At 45.9% G+C, this 17357-nt stretch overlaps 1 protein-coding gene across 2 annotated transcripts; it reads right to left on the reverse strand.

Annotated features, from left to right (window-relative positions):
* Positions 1-1091: 1091 nt before the first annotated feature.
* On the reverse strand, positions 1092-15384 carry RMND5B (required for meiotic nuclear division 5 homolog B). Of its 2 annotated transcripts, XM_081185723.1 has the most exons (10): positions 15262-15384; positions 14671-14839; positions 6139-6284; positions 4484-4618; positions 4059-4159; positions 3478-3644; positions 3026-3191; positions 2846-2948; positions 2564-2718; positions 1092-1719 (listed from the first exon to the last, which is right to left on the reverse strand). In XM_081185723.1, exons 2-10 carry the CDS (start codon positions 14807-14809, stop codon positions 1656-1658), a joined length of 1176 nt encoding a protein of 391 aa, XP_081041849.1. In that variant the 5' UTR covers positions 14810-14839; positions 15262-15384; the 3' UTR covers positions 1092-1655. The 2 variants fall into 2 exon arrangements, with proteins under 2 accessions (XP_081041849.1, XP_081041850.1); XM_081185724.1 differs by lacking the exons at positions 14671-14839; positions 15262-15384 and adding an exon at positions 6796-6985.
* Positions 15385-17357: the final 1973 nt, after the last annotated feature.

Consider the following 17357-nt stretch of genomic DNA (forward strand, 5'->3'; position numbering starts at 1 on the left):
AATAAATTATTATTATTATTACTACTACACTTGTGTAAGAGTTTTGCTCTGCTGGGAGGCTTTAAAAGCAATATTGTCAAGAACGTGTCTGCTTTAAGGAAAACGTTTCTTTTTGGTTCTAAATATATCAACACCAAAAACCATACACAAGTTTGCTGAAAAGAAATTTATTTAGCTGTATTTCCATGCCATCCATCTCTATCCTGGGTTTAACAGTTCCTGGTGCCTCGGAGGAAGAAAAACTAAGAATACATGCAGTGTGAGAAAACCCTTTGATGTCAAAGGGTTTCTGTGGCATCAGAAAAGTATCTTTAAATGTCTCTCCAGGGTAGTGCAGATCTTCACATCCACTGTTATTCCAGATACTCCAAACTACTGCATTTTTTAAACAACAACAAAAATCTAAAGTGCAACTTGTAGGCCAACTCCTGCACCTACAGCTTTAAACTATTTACCCTCACCGTTCTAATAAAAATGGGCACAGCTTTCAAAGCTAAGTTCAGACTTCAAGCAACACAGATTTAAACACTGCCAGTTGTTTTAATATTACTTTCGGATCTAGTTCCAAGGGAGTTCAAATCTCTAAATCAGATTCAAGATCCCTGTTAATTATCCATACCCCCATTCTCGCATATTACAGCTTTTTTAGGACCATTGCCTAAAATAGTTCACCTAGTCAGATTCTGATGTGTTTCTGTAACCTTAATGAGTACTTGCAAATGCTGTGAATTGTCAGCAAGAGGGGAAAGGATTACTTCAAATTTCTTGAATAAAATAGACTGTATACCTACTTTTAAGGATGTCTCAATGATAGTTACTATTCTACCAGCTTTCTCAACCTGCACAAAGTCATGGTACTTTCTCCATTTTCTACTCCTTCACAATGGATAAAGTAGCTTTGCTAGGCTTTCTAACACTCAAAAGCAGCAAGCTGCTATCATGTACCTGTCATAAAGTATGAATTTCTTTAATATAGTGCTGTCCCAGTTTTTCACTTGTGTTATTTTCATTAGGAAACAATACACCTTATTACTTATACCTTGTTTTTTGAAGAGCCACACTGTGTATTAGTACACAGAGGCCCCAAACTCCACCTTTGCATTTCCAACCTATTTTAAACTTTTCTTCAAAATAGCAGTAAGCCAAGTTTCTAGCATACTTCTCCCAACTTAAATTCCATCCTTCCCATTGTCAAAAGCACATACTGGGCAGTGGGAAGTGAAAGGCAGCTCTAAGACTCCCCCCCCCCCAAACTGATGGATTGAAACAGAAAAAAGACCTAGATTTATCTTGAAGTGTTTTAAAAATAGCAACAGCTCCCTGTGTACTATTTGTGATACAAGCTGTATCTCAACAAGTAGAGCTATGCATGAGGAGAGTGTAAACCATCTTGCTAGGAAGGATCACTGCCAGTTAAAGCTCCCAGGAAGAATCCTAGGAAGCAGTATGTTGTGAGGAGTACAGAATAATGTGGCTTGGCTTACAGTAGACATAAGATTGCTCTCCTCTGGCCCAGTGAGCTACAGTCAGTTCCCAGAGTGTAGCAGCTAATACTGTTCACAGCAGAAGACCATTCCTGCCAGCATATGCCACCTTCCATCAAGCATTATCCCAATAGCCTATTTTCAACAGAACATCTCCAAGGCATGCCATTATCAAAAGATTAGGCGTTTTCCATCAGCTGGGCTCTGCTCCATGGGACAATATGGACACTTCAGCCTGCACAAAGAAAGAAAGATCAGAATCAAAACAAGGCCTTAGAATTCTCATTGGCAAGTAGTCCTACCAGACCACTAAATCAGATAAGCAGGAAGCTGACCCAGACCCATACTTCCAGTAGACCACTAGCAAGTCCTGGTGTTTGGTCCACTACCTCACTCTCTTCTCTGCCCTGTTAACAAGTCTGATTTGGCCTTGGGCTTGCCAGTTACTAAGAAACTACAAGGAGAAGTCCTAATGTCCCCCTTACTATAGCAACTGCAGTATGACCTAGTTACCCAGCAGAGGGCAGCAGACACAGTGAAACTAACATGTAGTCCAAAAAATAAAATGATAGTGAGAAACTGCTGTATTTTTCGCTCTATAAGACGCACACAACCATAAGACGCACCTAGTTTTTAGAGGAGGAAAACAAGAAAGCAATGCAAAGCCTCTTGAACGAACATGCAGGAGCGATCCCGCTGCGCTCAAGAGGCTTTGTGTGGCTATCTCCGAAGCCAGAACAGCAAGAGGGATCGGTGCGCACTGATCCCTCTTGCTCTTCTGGCTTCTGGGACAGCTGCGCAGCCTCTTCAGGGCAGCGGGATGAAGGCCAGCAATCCCTCTCACTGTTCTGGCTTCTGGGATAGCTGCACAGCCTGCATTCGCTCCATAAGACACACACACATTACCCTACTTTTTAAGAGGGGAAAAATGTGTCTTATAGAGCAAAAAATCCTGTCGGGGTGACCACAGCACTTCACAGGCAGGAGACCCTGGATACTTCAAGTTTTCAGGCAAGAGTTCGTCATCCACAGCCTCCCAGAATTGAGGAAAGTAACAACAGTTTGTAAAAACCACTCACTTCCCTCCATTGATGAGCTTGTTAAGGGCATCTCGAGAAATAACATGCCCACAGATGAGCTTGATGGGTGGATTAGAATCAGTTGTCTGCTGGCGCAAAATGGGACACGCAAAGACCGAGTGGTACCAGCATTTCATCCCAAGCTCAATTTCAATCTGATAAAACAAGCAGAAAATAATTAGGCCCATGACCTGGTTGTTATTGTTAATTTTCTTCCACAAAAATATCCCCACCCTGCAGCTCTCTCATAGCACCCTACCCCTGAATGGGCCAGGCACTCACAGGCAGCTCATCTTTGTGGCTCCAGACACCCGTGCACTGTCTCTGCTCAATCACAGCCTTGATGTTCATCAGCACCGGCAGTGCTACACATCCTGCAGCAAAGCTGCCAAGAGAGAAGGAGGGAGGAGATAGCTCAGCACTGCTCAATCCACCGCCAGTCCCACCCATAACAAGCTTTACCTGACACTCAGAGGTGACTCCACTGAGAGACCTAATAGGGCACAGGCATCACGAGTGAATATCTCACAAATCTCAGTCCACTGACTCTCATCCAGAAGATGCCTATATGGAGAATTCTTAAGGCCCAAGCGCAGGTACACCAGGCTGCCCATCATCACCTGGATCTCTGCAGATGAAAAATGCAGGAAGCAGCACTCAGGTAAACATACTTTTGCTAACGGGGCTGGCCTGTTATGGAACCAGTTATTAGGAAATGGTGATACCTATAACAATGACCAGGCTGAGTCAACAACTCCCAAGACTTCCCCTACTAAAAAGGGAAACTCCAAACACTTTGAAGCAACAAAATAGGAGCCCTATTGGGTGTGGCAAGGCCCCGAGAAACAGCCTAAAGGCAAGAAAGCTCCTCCCAAGGAACAAGTAGCAGAGTAGGCTTCTGGAAACAGCCTCACCTTGCTGATGCAGGTGAGCAAAGGGCTGGAAATGGCGTGCGTAGCTCAGGGCCTCTAGCTCCTTGCCTGGACCGCCAGCAAGGAGCCTGATGAAGTGGAGTCGATGCAGCCGGAACTCCAGATTGCTGTTCATTTCTGCCAGCTGCTGTCGGTGAAAGACTGCCCAACTGAGCAAGAGACAACACTGCTCAATGCCATCATCTACATAGAAAGTTGCCCTTAAAGTGGGTGCTACTCCAATCCAAGCTACAGATTTGTGGACAACCAGGTCTGAGGCAGGTTGCAGCAGCATTTTCTCAGCATGCTGTGAGCTCACAAATTCAGGTATCTTATTACAGGAATACCCTGGCCTTGTGTAGAAGATAATGAGTGAAAACAAAACAAGCAGAACTTCTCGGTGCTTGTTGGAAGAGAAAAGATGGCAGACCTGTAGAGTGGATAGGCTCACTGATAATGAGGAGTGTGGTTCCCCCAATGGTCCTTGCCATAGGCTCTACTTCAAAATCATCGTGTTAGGACTCTGTTTCCTCCCCCACAGTACTTCCTAAGAGGGGAAACAGAATATAGCTCATCATTCTTACCTCAGAGCAGGCTCCAGATCCTGTTTGTGCAGAGCTTCCAATATGCTGTTAAGTTCCAGGAATGGCTTTTTAAAGTCTACATCCACATTCACAGTGGATTCCTGTGGAAGGGCAAGCCAAATTAGAACAAGGCTCAAGGCAAGGTAAATATTCCCAGAGGGAGGCTGTCAAGTACATATCCATCCTCTGCAGGTTGGATAGAACAGGCGGCAGAATAGGCAGCTTGTTGTACTTTGCGGTGGAAGTGGCTGGGAGGTTCAAGCTTCTGATCCTCCTGCATATGCAAGCAGTAAACAGAGACCTTTCCTGGCACATCTCAATGGCCAATACCAAGCAGCGCCGTGGCACAGTGCAGAGATACAACTATCGGTTCCCATACACCATGCAAATAACATTTGCACTTCCATCTCCTCAAACCCCTGTACCTGACACAGTTCCTCCGCCACTCCCAGCATCCCTTGTTGGTAGAGGTGCTCTATGATGGCCAACACCAGGATCTGCTTCTCTTGAGACTCCCAGACCATAGCAGGAACAATGCCACACAAATCAGCATCAAAATGCTGGAACAGAACAAGGAGTCAGTCATTCACTCAAGAAAGCCCCATAACAAGTAGTATTCCAGATCCTAGAACAATAAGTGGCTTTCCATCAGCATTGAGTACAATACTAGCTGTCATCCCATATCACTATGAATTTGGCAGTATCTACAGACAGCTAGAGAAGTATACTGAAGTTTTGGACATAGTAGAGGCAGCCATATTGCACCCCAATGCAAGTCTTTTTTCAAATTCAGGGGCATTCTTGCCAGTAACTTGTTTCCAGTAATTTAAACAGTCTGAGAGAAAAGACGACAGGCAAGCAACAGAGCTAAGGAACCTCAGAGCAAGGAATTGGATAGGTAGAAAGGCTTGTTGCGTGCTGGAGAAATGTGGATGCTCTTGATGTAACAGCAAAAGGAAAGCACATGGGTTAAGTCTTCCTCTCCATAGATACTGATGGGGAGGGACCCTAGGCCCAATCCTCAGTTGAGGCAGGAGAACTTCCTTCAATTTCTTAAATGACAACAGCTGAATTACTGGTTTCAACTCCAAACACTTATTCATGATCTGGGCTTCCCACAGTGCTTGCCACTAGTTCTTCAGCTTTGAGTTTAAAAAGGGGGTGTAGTCATTTGATGGAACTTATGCATGCTGGAAAGCAAGGTGGGTTGCCATCCTGGCAACTGCAGAGAGATCACATTATCATGGCATGAACAGAGTTTGCAATGGTTTCTAGTCATGTTCACTATCAAGGCTTAAATAATATCCCTCTCCTTGGCAATAGTCAAGGAAATTCTCACAAGATTCAACTCTGATTCTTCTGCTTAATGCCCCCCATGCTTTTACTCCTAGCCCCGCAAAACCAAAACTAATCCCATTTAAACCATGTCTGTGAAGAAAAAGAAAAAACAGGAGCCACCCTTGTTTAGCCAATACAAAGCACACCTGTGTTTACTAGAAATACTGAACTCTGGACAATCTAATACAGTGGAACCTTGGGTTGCGAATGTGATCCATGTGGGAGGCATGTTTGCAACCTGCAGCGTTCACAACCCGCAGCACCGCATCTGTGCACGCGTGTGACGCGATTTGGCACTTCTGCGCATGCGCAAAGCATGATTTAGCGCTTCTGTGCATGCGTGAGCGCCAAAACCCGGAAGTAACCCATTCCGGTACTTCCGGGTTCAGCATGTCTGTAACCCGAAAACGTGCAACCCACAGCGTTGGCAACCTGAGGTATGATTCTTTTATGCAGAATTCTAGGTTTCAGTGTTAACACAGAGGAAAGACACTAGTTCTGCAGGTTGGAAAAACAGGGAGACATTTGTGGGCCTGGGTAAAATCAGGCAGTGTGGATGTAGTCAAAGCACAATACAGGAGAGAAGATGAACATTGCACTAATCCATTAAAGACCCATGTTTCAATAATGAGCTCTATATAGGGTGATGGAGCACATGCAAGAAAAACATTTGCTCTCAAAACTCATCAAGTTTTCAGTTTTAAATGCTTGGGTTCCCACCTTGCTCCTGAAACCTACTCACCCTATCGATTGCTTTGCCCACACGAGAGATACTGCTGTGAATGTCTTTGTGGTCTGAAGCTAGGTTCTGCACTGTGTCTTTGATCTTCTTACAGCATTGGGACATAACCAGGGAGAGAGTAGCAGACAGTGGCGTTCGTTGCAAGGCTGCAGGAGAAGCAGCAATTACATATTAGTGTAGGTGCCAGTTCAAGAGTATACAGGTAACTCACATCTTACACTTATTTTACTTACACAATGGCAGCTGTGTGCAGGGGGGTATTAAAATAAGTAGTATAAACAGCAACAATTGGGAAACACTTGCCTGCGAGCGCTCCAATTGGAGAACAGCCTTTACCAAAGGTGTCATGGGCTTTGAAGACACTCAAACTCGAGATGAAAGGGAGAAATGTGCTAAGAGGAAGGCATGCTTGGCAAATCCACACCGTGATCAACTCCCACCAATGTCCCCACTGTAGAAGGACATGTGGAGCCAGCATTGGCCTCCACAGTCACTTATGGACTCATTGTTAAAACCGTGTTTATGGAAGACAATCTTACTCAGCTACGAGTGATCGCTAAGGAAGAAGAATTATTAAATACATGGAGAGCAGGGGAAACCCACTCTCCATTTATTTATTCTCCACCCACCCGCACAAGGCTGTGATTACCGACTTACCTGGCTTTGGGAAGGCAGTGCTAGGGCTCTGGCAACATCCTGGAGCCCTCACACCCAAAGATGACCAGTTCCCGGTTTTGCACATTTTTGCATTTACATGTGGACTCCCAGAACTGAACCATCATGTAGAATGCAAATTACCTGTAGTCTACAGAGCAACACTTCCTTATTCATAGAATCATAGAGTTGGAATAGACCACAACGGCCATCGAGTCCAACCCCCTGCCAAGCAGGAAACACCATCAGAGCACTCCTGACATATGGTTGTCAAGCCTCTGCTTAAAGACCTCCAAAGAAGGAGACTCCACCACACTCCTTGGCAGCAAATTCCACTGTCAAACAGCTCTTACCGTCAGGAAGTTCTTCCTAATGTTATGGACCACCGGTATGAAATTTACGGCATGTAATGCCTTGAAAGAAAACATTATGAAAATGATATACAGGTGGTACATGACCCCAGTCAAGCTTGCTAAGATATACCATTTGTCTGATAATAATGTTGGAAGTGTAAGGAGGCTGAAGGAACATTCTTTCACCTTTGGTGGACCTGTCCAAGAGTGAAGGCCTTCTGGGAAATGATCTATAACGAGCTAAAAAAGGTGTTTAAGTACACCTTCCCTAAGAAACCGGAGGCCTTCCTCTTGGGCATTATGGGCCAAAAGGTGTTAAAGAAGGACAGAACGTTTTTTATGTATGCAACCACAGCAGTAAGAATTCTTATCGCCAAATATTGGAAGACTCAAGATTTGCCCACACTGGAAGAGTGGCAAACGCAATTGATTGACTATATGGAGTTGGCCGAGATGACTGCCAGGATCCGAGATCTGGGAGAAGAAGCAATGGAGGAGGACTGGAAGAAATTTAAGGACTATTTGCAAAAACTTTATAAGTTATATGAATTATAGGATTCGTACGATTTGGAAGGATAGCCCCAGCAATGAGAGTGGAATATATATGAAATTAGATAATAATAATGAAAGAACCAAGGTTTAAATGTTCAAAAAAGGATAATATATGTCTTTATTGAGTAATTTGGATAATAAGTAATTTAAACTTAAAATGCAATTGAAAGTACAAAAGAAACATATGAAATAAGGTTACAATTTGCTGACAAATTTATTATTAAGAATGCACTGTACGGGAGACGTGGGGAAGTCCGTTGGTGGATTGAAACAAGCTTTGGAAATAATCTGTCTTTTTTTCTTTTCTTTTCTTGTTTCTTTGTTTTTCTGTGTTGTTCATTCCTATCTGGAAAAAATGCAATAAAAAATATTTTTTTTTAAAAAAAAAGGAAGTTCTTCCTAATGTTTAGGTGGAATCTTCTTTCTTGTAGTTTGGATCCATTGCTCCGTGTCCGCTTCTCTGGAGCAGCAGAAAACAACCTTTCTCCCTCCTCTATATGACATCCTTTTATATATTTGAACATGGCTATCATATCACCCCTTAACCTCCTCTTCTCCAGGCTAAACATGCCCAGCTCCCTTAGCCGTTCCTCATAAGGCATCGTTTCCAGGCCTTTGACCATTTTGGTTGCCCTCCTCTGGACACGTTCCAGTTTGTCAGTGTCCTTCTTGAATTGTAGTGCCCAGAACTGGACACAGTACTCCAGGTGAGGTCTGACCAGAGCAGAATACAGTGGCACTATTACTTCCCTTGATCTAGATGCTATACTCCTATTGATGCAGCCCAGAATTGCATTGGCTTTTTTAGCTGCCGCGTCACACTGTTGGCTCATGTCAAGTTTGTGGTCAACCAAGACTCCTAGATCCTTTTCACATGTACTGCTCTCAAGCCTGGTGTCACCCATCTTGTATTTGTGCCTCTCATTTTTTTTGCCCAAGTGCAATACTTTACATTTCTCCCTGTTAAAGTTCATCTTGTTTGTTTTGGCCCAGTTCTCTAATCTGTCAAGGTCGTTTTGAAGTGTGATCCTGTCCTCTGGGGTGTTAGCCACCCCTCCCAGTTTGGTGTCATCTGCAAATTTGATCAGGATGCCCTTGAGTCCATCATCCAAGTCGTTGATAAAGATGTTGAATAAGACCGGGCCCAAGACAGAACCCTGTGGCACCCCACTAGTCACTCTTCTCCAGGATGAAGAGGAACCATTGATGAGCACCCTTTGGGTTCGGTCAGTCAGCCAGTTACAAATCCACTGACTGGTAGCATAGTCAAGACCACATTTTACCAGCTTCTTTACAAGGATATCATGGGGCACCTTGTCGAATGCCTTGCTGAAATCAAGGTAGGCTACATCCACTGCATTCCCTTCATCTACCAGGCTTGTAATTCTGTCAAAAAACGAGATCAGGTTAGTCTGACATGACTTATTTTTCAGAAATCCATGCTGACTATTGGTGATCACAGCATTCCTTTCTAGGTGCTCACAGACTGTTTGCTTAATGATCTGCTCCAGAATCTTCCCTGGTATTGATGTCAGACTGACTGGGCGATAATTATTTGGGTCCTCTCTTTCCCCCTTTTTGAAAATAGGGACAACATTTGCCCTCCTCCAGTCTGCCGGGACTTCGCCTGTTCTCCAGGAATTCTCAAAGATGACTGCCAGTGGTTCTGAGATCACATCTTCAGGTCGGGCATTGTTTTCTTTATCAGAGAAGACTGAGGCAAAGAAGGCATTGAGGAGTTCAGCCCTTTCTGTGTCCCCTGTTTGCATTTCACCATCTTCTCCTCTGAGTGACACCACTGTTTCTTTGTTCTTCCTTTTGCTACGGACATACCCATAAAAGCCTTTTTTGTTGCTTTTAACCTCTCTAGCAAGCCTGAGTTCATTCTGTGCTTTAGCTTTTCTGACTTTGTGTCTACATGTGCTAGCTATTTCTTTGAATTCCTCTTTGGTGGTTTCCCCCCTTTTCCATTTTTTGTACACATCCTTTTTTAATCTTAACTCAGTTAAAAGTTCTTTAGATAGCCACCCTGGCTTCTTTAGGCACCTTCCATGTTTCCGTCTCATTGGTATTGCCTGAAGTTGTGCTTTTACCATCTCCCTCTTAACAAACTCCCAGCCATCATGAACTCCCTTTCCTTTTAGTATTACTGTCCATGGGATCTCACCCAGCACTTCCCTAAGTTTTATGAAGTCGGCTTTCTTAAAGTCAAGAAATTGAATCCTAGTATGCTTGGCTGCTCCTTTCCGCTGTATAGTAAACTTCAGAAGAGCATGATCACTCGCGCCTAATGATCCTTCCACTTCTACCCCACTAACCAGGTCATCAACATTGGTTAGGACCAGATCTAAAATGGCTGTTCCTCTTGTTGCTTCTCCCACTTTCTGGACAATGAAGTTGTCTGCAAGGCCAGTGAGGAATCTGTTTGACCTTATGCTCTTGGCTGAGTTTGACATCCAACAAATATCCGGGTAATTGAAATCCCCCATTACTACTTGCTTACAAATCTGATCTGGAACAGGTAGGAATTAACAGAAGCCAACAGTTTCCCCCCAGATCTTAGTCTTGGGAGAAATTTATGCTCACCAGTAAGAGAATGAACAGATTATGGGGCTATGGGTGGGTGGGATCTTAATTTTATCTATTTATTATTACATCTATCCCCAGGGGCGCCGACTTATAAAAAATATTGGGGGGGCCCATACCGGGGTCCTGCCGCTGGTTCGCTCGGGTAGCCGGGAGAACGCAGTTCGAGGTGGCGGTGTTGGGGAGAGACCCTCGCTCAGGGCGCCACTAGACTTGGCGGCCGGCGGCCTATCTGGGGGGTTTTGGAGCGTATTTCGGCGGAGCGATTGGGGAGGAGGGGGCTTGTTGCCGGATTCTTCAGCTGAGCCGGAGATCCGCTGCTGGGGGTCCCTGGGCCGAGTTGTGAGCACGGCCTGCTGAAGGGAGATCCAGCCGATTGCGCAACGGGGACGGCCGGGGCTCTCCGGCTAGGGCGCGCGGCTGGCTGGCGAGGGAGCAGGTGGGGAGGAGGCGGGGGTCCTCACTCTCTTAGGAAACGCACCCGCGCGCCCGATTGCCACGAAGTCCGAAGGGTGCGTGTGTGGAATTAAAAAGCAAAAACGAGATACGGGCAGGGCAGGCAAAGAGTTTTCTGCAAGAGGATGGAGGGCAGGTTGAAGAGAAAATCACTCAGGATGAGACAGTCAAATCAGCCATGATAAAATGGGCTCAGGATATTGGGTATAACATCATGTTTGAGGACTGGGAAAGGTTATGGACCACCGGAATGAAATTCACGGCATGTAATGCCTTGAAGGAAAATATTATGAAAATGATTTATAGGTGGTACATGACCCCAGTCAAGCTTGCAAAAATATATCACCTGTCTGATAATAAATGTTGGAAATGTAAGGAGGCTGAAGGGACATTCTTTCACCTCTGGTGGACTTGTCCAAAAGTGAAGACCTTCTGGGAAATGATCTATAATGAGTTAAAAAAGGTATTTAAGTATACCTTTCCCAAGAAACCAGAGGCCTTCCTCTTGGGCATTGTTGGCCAGAAAGTGTTAAAGAAGGATAGAACTTTCTTTATGTATGCAACTACAGCAGCAAGAATACTTATCGCAAAATATTGGAAGACACAAGATTTGCCCACACTGGAAGAGTGGCAGACGCAATTGATGGACTACATGGAACTGGCTGAAATGACTGGCAGAATCCGAGATTTGGGAGAAGAAACAACGGAAGAGGACTGGAAAAAATTTAAGGACTATTTACAAAAACAATATAAGTTGTATGAATGTTAAAAATTTACACGATTCGGAAACTATAGCTTCAGCAATTAGATTTGGGAAACAGGAAATTATATTTTAAGTAAGAAAAGGTCAAAATCTAAGGTAATACTATGTTTAATTTAAGATATAAGTAACTGATGAAAAGTATGTTAAATTTAGAGGTATAGTATTTGAAAAGTACAAAATAAGGTACGAAACAAGGTAATAATTTGCTGATATCTTTATTATAAAGAATGCAGGGTAAGGGAGATACGAGGAAGTCCAGTTAGTTATATAAAAAATGTGTTGAATGGTTGGTTTTCTTTTCTTCTTTTTCTTTTTTTCTTTTTCTTGTTCTTTTACTTTTTTCTTCAGTGTATGTTTCTAACTTTGTATTTGAAAACTTAATAAAATATTTATATATTAAAAAAAGAGAGAAAATCCTTTCGCTTTTCTGGGGCGCAGGGAAGTCTCAGAGCCGGAGGTTGGGGAAGGGACCCCCTTTGCTCTGCCCCCTTCTCCCGTCTTAGATTCGCATGGGGGTCCCCGCCCAAGCTTGCCTGGCCACCGGGCCACACAAGGGCCGCGCTCTACGCGGCACACCTTGCTAGCCGCGCAGCTGTCCTCCGCGGCTGCGGAGCGGCCCTGCGCCGGTGCCCAGCCCCTCTGGGCGCCCGCTGCGTTGCCAATGACAAGCGGGCGACGTCGCGGGCGGGGAAGGCGTCGCTTTCTTTCCCGATCCTGCATCCTCCCAGTCTTCCAGCCCTTTTTTGGGTTGGAAGCTCGTCTCGTTCGCCCTTCTCCTTTCTTCACCCTGCGCGCAATTTTCCTCCCTCGTCTCCCTCCCCATTTCTCCTTCCTTCCTGACTGACTGACTGACGGGCTTGGGCTCGGGCTCAGGCTCCGGGTCGGGCTCAGGCTCGGGCTCCGGGTCGGGCTCAGGCTCGGGCTCGGGCTCGGGCTCCGGGTCGGGCTCAGGCTCAGGCTCGGGCTCGGGCAGCCACAGCGTCGGCGGTGTTGGCGATCGGCGGCGCGGGGGGATGGCCCTCCCGGGGGAGCCGGCGCTGCTCAGTGGGGTTGCCAAGGAGACAGGCCGGCCGCCCCCCTCCCCCGGCCCGGCGCCCCCCGCCGCGCCGGTGCCCGTTATCGAGCTGGTGCGCGCCGGGCGCCCTATAAAAGCCGCGGACGCGCCCACCGCCGCCCGAGATTATTGGGGGGGCTGAGCCCCCCCAAACAAATTTTTGAGGGGGCTCGGGCCCCCTCAAGCCCCATGGAGTCGGCGCCTATGTCTATCCCACTTTTCTTCCAAGGAACTCAAGGTGACATATGTAATTCTCCCTCTTTCCTTTTTATCCTCAAAACAACCCTATGAGGTAGGATAAGCGGAGAGATAGTGACCAGCTCAAGGTCATCCGATGAGCTTTCATGGTCACATAGGGATTTATATACTGGTCTCCCAAGTCCTAGTCCAGCACTCTAACCATGACACCACACTGGCTTTCCCCACTGCTTCTAGAGCAGGAACACTCAAAACCAATTCTAGGAATCTTGCTGCTTTCAAATAGATGATATATAAATTATGGTATAATATGCTCCAAGAAAACAGGAAAACGTTCTATAAAAGCAAAACACACATTCAACCTTTTCACTAATCTATTAGTAACATAAACAATAGCTTTCATTGGTTAACACAATCTTTGCTGTGCCAATTTATCATCATTAGTCCTAAGAGAAAACCTTGGTTCTGAGTCCTAAACAAACAACTTTATTGATAAATTCTGGTTCAGCAAACTCATGCCAAAATTTACCTTTTGTCAGAGATTTCCTTGAAGTTTCAATGTACTGATAGTCTCCCAGAGACACTGTTCCAGCAAACAAAGAGGTAGAGGTTGAGGTTGTAAACATCAACTTCCCTACCAAGATGGATCACAATCTACCAGTACTGTCATTCCTGAAGATATTTCAGTACATCCTCCTCCACAGTTACTTCAGATTTGTGGGAAATTTGTATCTTCAGGTCAATAGCACTACCACTGATACCTGAACAACTCTACATTATGCCAACGCATACAATATTTATGGCTGTCTTCGATCAACCATTCTTTGGCTTCTGTTTCAAAAGTTTCGAGGACTTCAAATGGTACAGTGATACCTTGGTTTACGAACAGTCCTGTTTACGAACGACACGGTTTACAAACTCCACAAAACCGGAAGTGGTGTTCTGGTTTGCGAACTTTACCTCAGTCTACAAATGGAAGCCAAACGGTGGAAAGGCACCGGCAGCAAGAGGCCTCATTAGGGAAAGTGTACCTTGGTTGAAGAATGTATTTGGTTTAAGAACAGACTTCAGGATCGGATTAAGCTTGTAAACCGAGGTACGACTGTAACCTGTTCCACGACTGGTCCAGACTCAGGCTGATGGCAGGGTAAGAAGTTAGAAATGTGTTAACTGTGTAGCTACAGAATGGCCAATACAAGTCCTATCTTAACCCAGAAACCTACTGACCACTTCCTTTAGGAAGCACACAAGCTTCCAGCTACCACAAGGAGCACACCACACACTCCACTGTTGGTAACACAAGCTTACAATGCAACCAGATTTGTTCCGGTTCCTTGGACAGGGACTCACAACTAATTCAGTTGCAAAATGACTGAAGCAAATGATGCACCCTGTAGCTACATTTCATTGCCTTTGGGGCTCCAGGAATTACAAATTCCCCCACCCACCCACATTATATATCTGCCAGCTGAGGATAACACTTCACACCTTTGATGCATCTAAAAAGAAAAGGAGCAGCCCTGCCACAATATCAAGTTAGCCTACCTTACACGACAGGGTTGTTGTTTTTACCCCCATAGTGTCCACATGAAGCTAGCCACTCTTAAACCCAAACTGGGCAATCTTGGGCCAGCCACTCCCCTTCAGCCTAAGCTCTACCTCACAGGGTTGTCGTTGTGAAGGACAAAACAGGTCACTCTCTCTTGGAAGAACGGGATATAAATGTAATAAATAATGTGGGTGGGTCATTCTGTGCTCGGTGGGGCTTATATTTTCGAACTAATGAGGAGTGCACTCGAGAAGCCGCCAGCTGTAGCCGCTCCCGACGCCGCCCTCAACCCTCCCGTCCTTCCTTCCTCGCTCCCTCAGAGGCAGGAGCAGACTGGCCACCGCCAGACGGAGGCCCCCGCGCGTACCTGCAGCGCCCAGCTCCTCCCTCAGTTGACTGACGTAGCGTAGCAGCTCCTCCAGACCTCGCTCGCAGTGCTGGCCGTAGCACAGGAACTTCTGCAGCACTTTGTCCAGCTCCCTCTCCACGCAGGCGCACCGTTCCATCGCCCCGGCCTTGCCTCTGCCGCTTGCGCCCTGGAGGAGGCGGGACAAGAGCGCCCAATCAGTCACTGGCCCGGCGCGGCCATAAAGACCCGAGGCAAAGGGGAAGGTGTCAGGGAGGAACAGAGGGAACGGAAAGGAAAACCCCCCACCCACCCCGGCCTCCCTAACCGCTTGGTACTGGCCTAGAAAGGTACTGTGGCAGCCCCTTATGGGCTGGGAGTGTGTATTTCACGGCCCGGAACGTTCAAACTGGGAAGGCGAGGGACACCATAGGCTTTAACTCGACTCAGAGACACTCTGGGCGAGACTGGACCACCGTACTGTGGAGGTGGAGAACACACGCACACCCCTTATATTACAGTGGCACATTCCTTTACTGGTCGGTGTGAGCACTGGACGGAACCATTTCCAGGGACAGCCGGGGTGGGGAAGGGGGAAAAAGAACAGCTAACCTGAGAGTCGCGGAATGAGACGTCAATCTTCTCCGGACCGGAACAACAGAAGAATAATTGCGTATCAAGGCGCCTCCTTCCCTGGTGCGGTCCTATATAGGCATAACTGCTAAAGTTCTCTAATGATGGATCAAACCATCCTCATTTTCGGATAGGGTGTGCCTGGAATGAACCATCAACGGGCAACAGATGGGTGGAACGGACCATTCTTGGCTCGGATGACGTGCAGTGCAGGCCTGGAGTGAACCATTTTTAGAGCTAATCAGAACCCACTTTTAGTTTGAAAGCCCAACGAAGTGTTTCTGCAGTGACAGATCAGGCAGAGGCTTGTCGGTTTGTGAAAAGTAGCTCATTATCTAAAAAGGTACCTATTAAGAACAACCAATCCTAGCAGTTTTAGTGCTCCAACTGGTGACACAGCCCTGGCATGTTTTACTATGGCTTTTCTGAAGCATTTCTGTTAATTCTTCAGCTCAAGGTGTCAGAGGTGGTACCAACCTTTAATATTTGCTCAAGGAGCATGTCTACGTAAATATTCATCTTGATTGCTGTAATGAATTCTGCATGGGGCTGCCCTTGAAACTTCACCCAATACAAAATGCAGGTAGCCTGTTGGTTTATCTAGAGCCATATAAGCCCAATTCTGGGAGAGCTCCGGTGGCATCCAGTTACACCTCCAACTTAAATTCAGTGTATTGGTTTTTACCTTTACTGTGCAACCCTATAAACATCTACTCAGTAGTAAGTCCCATTGCGTTAAACAGGACTTACTTCCATTGGGGCAAGAAGGGAAAATAAGAAGTATCCCTGCTTTCCATTACCAATGGTACATTCATTTACTGGTGGCTTATATGAAGGCTTAACAACTCATTTCCTATATATTTATTCTTCTAGTGGCAAATCAGCAGTGGTCCCTTACTTTTTGGAAAACACTAGACTGCAGTCCGTTCAACTTTTATGAAATGCACATGGTATCTCATTGCTCTTCTAAGGTTTTCAGCTGGGGCATTACATTGAAAACAATGAGCAACATGTGCCAGACATTTTATTTTCCTTATGTGTGCATTTCTTTTTCAATCACACCTTGATTAAAATTTGATAAAACAGCTAAACACCCAGCTCATGCACAGCAATTTGGCCATTGCTTATGCAGATGAATTGTGCTATGTTTCCACAATGCTAGTACAGTAGACTTGCAGTGGAGCATCAGTACCTGTTTGGGTGCCTCAATGTTGACAAAGGCGAATCCACAGGCAGTCCACTTTATAGACAGAAGCTACAGCAGCTGAAAAACAGGAGCTAGTCTACAGAAAACCTCTGACCTTGGCTTGTGACAAAAATGTAGTGTCCACATCTTTGCTGGATATAAACCACAAAAGTGGGAAAGGATTGTTGAGCAATGCTCACCTACAGGTCCAGGAAATGAAATAGCAGAACTGAGGAACAATCCTACCACTGAAAAACACCAAAGTGAACTGTACATGTTTGTGAGGCTGTCTTATGTCCAGCTGTAGTGGGAAGAAATGTAAAGTGGAGTGACACGCTTGTCTCCACAGTAGGAAAAGCTGTAGAGACCAGGTTTCTGGGCTGGGGGCCAAGAAGGAAACACTGCTGTCATAGACCTTTGGAGGAAACACATGCCAAATGCAGGATGGCTGGAGGGGCCAGGACGTCTGAGCTTTCCAAGTGTTTTTGGATTGGAGCTGTAGCACCGCAGATTTCTTTGTATCAGTGGCACCTGCCCGGGCCCCATCGCCTTCCAGGGAATGAATCAGTCCTGTGGAATTCAGGAAACTGGTTTGTCCAGCAGCTCTAGAAGGCAAGCACTACTGCTCCCTGTGACGCCTCAACTCTTCCCTGTGGCATCTGAGCTAGCAGCTTGGTTTCTGGCTTTGCTGCCAAGTTTTGGTGCCGCCCTCTCCTGGGTTGCTCCTCAACTCTGCACAGCTCTAATTGATGGGTGGAAACCTGCTTTGGGGATTTTGGATGAGGCGCCAACAGAGCACTGGACTGGTGTGGGCACAGTGAAACAAACAAGGGATTTCAACAGCCGGCTGTCCGACAAGAAAAACAAGCCAAGCCTTTGCAGTTTCCTG

Source organism: Podarcis bocagei (assembly GCF_964188305.1).
Source record: "Podarcis bocagei genome assembly, chromosome: 2".
Classification (NCBI taxonomy): Eukaryota; Metazoa; Chordata; class Lepidosauria; order Squamata; family Lacertidae; genus Podarcis; species Podarcis bocagei.

Coding starts and splice junctions, on each gene's coding strand:
- RMND5B (XM_081185723.1), bottom strand. CDS start 14,809: ATGGAACGGTGCGCCTGCGTGGAGAGGGAGCTGGACAAAGTGCTGCAG. Junction 4,160..4,483: donor TGGCGGAGGAACTGTGTCAG/GTACAGGGGTTT, acceptor GCCCTTCCACAG/GAATCCACTGTGAATGTGGA. Junction 1,720..2,563: donor AAGCTCATCAATGGAGGGAA/GTGAGTGGTTTT, acceptor TTCTTTGTGCAG/GCTGAAGTGTCCATATTGTC.